At 47.3% G+C, this 5,040-nt stretch overlaps 1 protein-coding gene across 1 annotated transcript; it reads right to left on the bottom strand.

The window, feature by feature from the left end:
- Positions 1–393: 393 nt before the first annotated feature.
- Positions 394–4,830, bottom strand: S1PR1 (sphingosine-1-phosphate receptor 1). Its single transcript, XM_017668576.3, has 2 exons — positions 4,691–4,830; positions 394–3,096 (listed from the first exon to the last, which is right to left on the bottom strand). The coding sequence occupies exon 2, from the start codon at positions 2,935–2,937 to the stop codon at positions 1,789–1,791; it is 1,149 nt and encodes a 382-aa protein (XP_017524065.1). The 5' UTR covers positions 2,938–3,096; positions 4,691–4,830; the 3' UTR covers positions 394–1,788.
- Positions 4,831–5,040: the final 210 nt, after the last annotated feature.

The following is a 5,040-nucleotide window of genomic DNA, read 5'->3' as shown; positions in this document are numbered from 1 at the left end:
GAGTTTCCTATTTTAAATTAGATTTACAACCACAATGTTGTGTGTTATTTCTTTATAAAGGTGTTTTCAGACAGAATTATTGTACTTAATTTAGTTTGTCTTGAATGCAATTTAAAACTCAAACAATTACATTTACTTGCCAACGTGGTGATTAGAGGTTGGTGGTTTGCATCTCATTCTTTACTATGCTCTTCAGTGTTAACTTATTGAAGTTTCTCTTCCTGAAATAGATAAGAGTGGTTTCTAAACCACGTTTTTTTCACACCCTGGTTTATCAAGGTAAAATCCTTAAAAGAATAACAGAAATTTGCCCTTAACTTTATGATTCTAAAGAGCCACGTACTCAAAGTAAATGTCTTCAATTTAAATTAAAAGATGCTCTTCACAAAGGAATCTTTAAAAAAATCAGTTTATTAATGTTTAAAAGTTGATAAAGCTATGTGCAAAATGATCCACAAAAGTCAGAAACCTATTAAATACTATATATTTTTTTTAAAAAAGGACATCTCTCAGTTTAATTGCACTGAAAACCATACTAAAGAGACAGCAATATATTTTTATTCTTTGTAAGGTTTATACACATCTTCAATTAACTATTTAATTGAACAGCTGTACTAAAAAACTTCTGGTGTTTCCTATCAGTTAAAGTAATGCTTTAAGGTCACAAGAGGGTGGTATTTTCTTAAGAAATACATGTTCAACGGTGTTAACACAGGTTAGAAAAATCCAAAAATATGCTGAAACAAATACATTCAAATATCATGAAAAGTACTTTTAACACAACAAAATACAACCACCTGCTTGTTGAAAATGATTCTCACAAAAACACTCCGAAATAAACATCAACAAAAGTGCCAAAGACAGATGTATTTGTTACACAAATTCCTTATAAATCTCTCTTGGTTTACAAAGTCTGCCCTCCCCTCCCCTCCAGTCAGTTTTCACCTTGTTTTGCTTGTCTCTCCTATGACACATAAGATCCTGGCTGATACCATTTAGATAAATTGGACCTCCTTATGCAGATTTCAGCCACAATGGATATGATATTAAAATGCATTACATCGTAAAAATGTAAAAAAAAAATCAAAGTGACTATAACCAAATTCCAAAAAACTGATTTTCAGCTTAATGGAAACTTTGGCCTCAGCAAACAAAATTGCCTATGCCTCTAAACCATCTCCATCTCCTCACAGTCTACCTCCTGGACACAGCCTTCCTGCTACAAATGATCAAGAAATGGGCCATGCCACAGTCCCAGCTCTGATGAATGCCAGGTAGTTAAATATAAAGTAAAAGAACTTTGAGGAGGGGTGTGAAGAGGAAGGCAGGGTGCGATGTGTAGAACATACCTAGAGGAGCAGAAGTGCACACACTCACTTGGGTTGGAAACTGGGGTGAAAGACAGCATCTCCTCAAAGCTCCAGACAGAGACGCTTTCACCCGGGACCTTAGTCTTTAAGGAGGGGCCAGATGAACCCTTCAGGAGCCTGACAATGCTAGACCTTTGGCTCAGTGCAAAATCAAAGCTCCAGTTGGGGGAGGAAATAGATTCCAGGCGAGGACCTGATCTCCACCCTTCCCAGTGCATTGTTCACAGGAACTAGCTCTACGCAGCGCAGCAATACGCGGCACCACCAAGCTGTTCTGACTCTCCCCTCCCTCCCTCTGGCTCGCGGTAGCTCCTCCCAGGCAGCAGTAGAGGCAGAGATTTTTTTTTTTTTGCCCCAAACACTGGGATGGTGGGTAACCATGCAAGAAAATGTCCCCACGGGTCGGCAGCTTTCAGTTTTAGGAAGAGGAGTTGACGTCTCCAGAAGACATAATAGTCCCTGGGTTGTCTCCATCATCCTTCTGGGGGTGGGAAGAGTTGTCAGATTTACTGCGGCTGAATTCCATGCCAGCGATAATGGGTCGCTTGAATTTGCCAGTGGAGTCTCCACTGGGGCACTTGCAGCAGGAAATGATCCGGATAAAGGCCCGGCGCATCTCCTTGCTGGTCAGAGTGTAAATGATGGGGTTGGTGCCAGAGTTGAGCACCGCCAACACCAGGAAGTACTCCGCCCTGAAGAGGATGTCGCAGGTCTTCACCTTGCAGCCCACGTCCAGCAGGAGCAGAATGAAGAGGGGTGCCCAGCAGGCGATGAAGACGCTCAGGACGATAATCACGGTCTTGAGCAGCGCCAGCGACTTCTCAGAGCTGCGGCTGGCCTTAGACATGTTCTTGCGGAAGGTCAGTCGGCGGCTCCGAGTCCTGACCAGGGAGTAGATCCGGCAGTATAGGATGACGATGGAGAGCAGGAGCAGAGTGAAGACAGTGGTGCAGAAGAGGATATAGTGCTTGTGGTAGAGCGGCAGCACTGTGGAGCAGCTGGGCAGCGCGCTGATGCAGTTCCAGCCCATGATGGGCAGTCCGCCCAGGACGAGGGAGATGACCCAGCAGGCACTGATCAGCAGGAAGGAGCGGAAGCTGTTGCTCCCGTTGTGGAGTTTCATTTTCAGCATGGTGATGTAGCGCTCGATGGCTATGGCTAGGAGGCTGAACACGGAGGCAGACAGGGCCACAAACATGCTCCCTTCTCGCAGAAACCACTGAGCAGGGGTGAGTTTGTAGGTGGTGGCCCCAGAGAAGAGCAAGTTGGTTATGTAGGCCACTCCTGCCAACAGGTCTGAGAGGGCCAGGTTGCCAATAAAATAGTACATGGGACGGTGGAACTTCTTCGTTTTCCAAATGGTCAGCAAGACAAAGATGTTCTCTAGAATGATAAAGCAGCAGATAAGAATAAACACCACCGAGGTCAGTTTAATGCCATTCTCCTTGTCCGCGCTGATATTCAGCTTTCCCGTGTAGTTGTAATGTCGGACAATGATGTCGTAGTTGACATAGTCAGAGACGGAGCTGCGGAGGGCCTTGACCAGCGGGATGCTGGTGGACCCCATGGTGCGCGCTGGATTCCCCAGGAACCCGAGAGAGGTGCTTCTCCAGACGAACGCTAGAGGGCGAGGCGGAGCTCCTTCTCTGGCTGCGGGGGTGGGTCACTGAGAGATCCCGGCTTATTGTGTAGCTTTTCCTTGGCTGAGCGCCTCGGAAACCGCAGCCTTAAACAAATGACAAAGAGGAGAGAGTCAGGGAAAAAGCCACAGCACACTGGGGTAACTCATTCTAGCTAAGGCATTGCACCAGTTTTATTATTGTTAGTTTGTTTTAAGGAAACCTGGGGAGAGACAAGGATAGGGATTTTAAAAAATCAATTCTCATTTCTCGAAAAAAAAAATTGGGGAAAAGAGGGAGAAGAAACAAAAATATACCCAAACTGAAAACTCCAACACGAAAAGACGAAAAGTCTTCCTAAGGTCACATCCACTCTAATGGAAACGGGAAAACTGAAGAAGCGAGGGCCAATCTAACTTCACCCCGCCCGGCCGCCCCTACTCCAGCCAGGCTGTCAGCCCGGAGAGTATCTGAAGCGCTCACCGGCTCAGCTGAGGGCTCACCACCAGCTCCTGGCCTCTCCTCCAAAGAGACCAAACAGTTAGTAGGAGGGCGGAGACGCACACCTCTGCCCACAACCACCACCCAGCTAAAAGAGAAGAGAACCACCTAATTGCCATGCAAGAAATTAGATTTACACGAAAATCATTTGACAGCGTAAGTCATTCTTTGAGCTCTATTAATAACTCTCTAAGAGCAGGTGTGCCTTAGGGTCCGAGGGCGCCGCGTGGTGTGGGTAGCCAAGCCCGCCCTGGTCTTGCGGTAAACAGGAAAGCTTAACGCCTCTGTGAAACAACTGCCTTTCTTTCTTCTTCTTTTTTATTTTCTTCTTGCAAGTTAGTGCAAGCATATATAAGGTACTCAGTGAAAATCATAAGAGATTGCAACAAATCCCAGAAGTTTCATGCATTCATTGGTTGCCTAATATTTTTATTTTCTGTGGGTTAGCCGAACACACACACGCACACACAAGAGAGAGAGACGTTACCCTACTAATGATAACAACGCATACTACTACATTCCTGATTTCTAATGCAAAACTACTCTCTAGAAACTGAAACGGACGTCTGGTGCATTGTTAAACCAAAGACGGCAGTTTTATTTACTGCCCTCCCCCAACACGTTGCCTCCTCTCATAAAACTAGAAAGTGTGGAGGGAACGAAACAAGGCACTGGTTAGCAGAAGCCTACTCCTAAATTGTTCAAATGTTTCAGAGCAATGAGATAAAAGTGGAGTAACGAGGGCGAGAGCAATCCCAGCAATTCCCGGGACAGCAGAGGCTGCCCGCGCCATAAACTCCGCATTTCCCTCATCTAATTCCACACCCTGCTCGCCAACAGTGTAAATTTAAGCTCTCACCCCCACCTCCCATACTCTTTGTCTATAGGATTTCCAAAAATAAGTGACTTCCCTCCCTTTCCTTGATCAACCGCAGCTTGCACTGTCCTCCACCCCCAGTCAGCTCTACAATTGGACTTAACCCTTTGCCAAACTTCATAAATCACAAGTGTCCCAAGAACAACCGATCCGGCTGGGCTCCTAAAGCCCAGAGAGGCATGTTTTCTGCGCCCAAAGACGGATGTTTTAAAAGTTTTTGTTTTGCTTAATTCGGATTTAAAAATTCGTTTGACCCTGAAGACCTCCCGCAGCGGGGGTCCCCTTTGCCCGCTCCCGCGCTGGCACCACTCGCGGTCCCCTACCTCGCTCAGGCTGGACGAAGTTGCTTTCGGAGGGCTCCGGGTCGGCACAGCACGCTCGGCATCTTGCTGCTGCCCTCGAAAGACTGCGTCGTGCTCTGAACTTACTCCGGTCGGGGTCCCCTCCCTCCGCAGCCGCGCACTCCAATGGCCAGCCCCGCTCCCGCGGCCAGCGCCGGCCCGCTTGCTGAAGTCGCCGAGCGCCCCGCTGAGGCTGGGTGGCTTCTGTAGGAAGAGACGGGGAGGGGTTAATGCCTCAACCCCCCACGCCCTCCGCCAGCGGCTGGGGCCTCCGGATCTCGGTGGCTGAGACTCACTGTCCAGGAAAAGATGTGGGGTAGAAGAAAAAAAGA

Source organism: Manis javanica, chromosome 4, assembly GCF_040802235.1.
Source record: "Manis javanica isolate MJ-LG chromosome 4, MJ_LKY, whole genome shotgun sequence".
NCBI lineage: Eukaryota > Metazoa > Chordata > Mammalia > Pholidota > Manidae > Manis > Manis javanica.
This window is presented reverse-complemented; position numbering and strand designations above follow the sequence as displayed.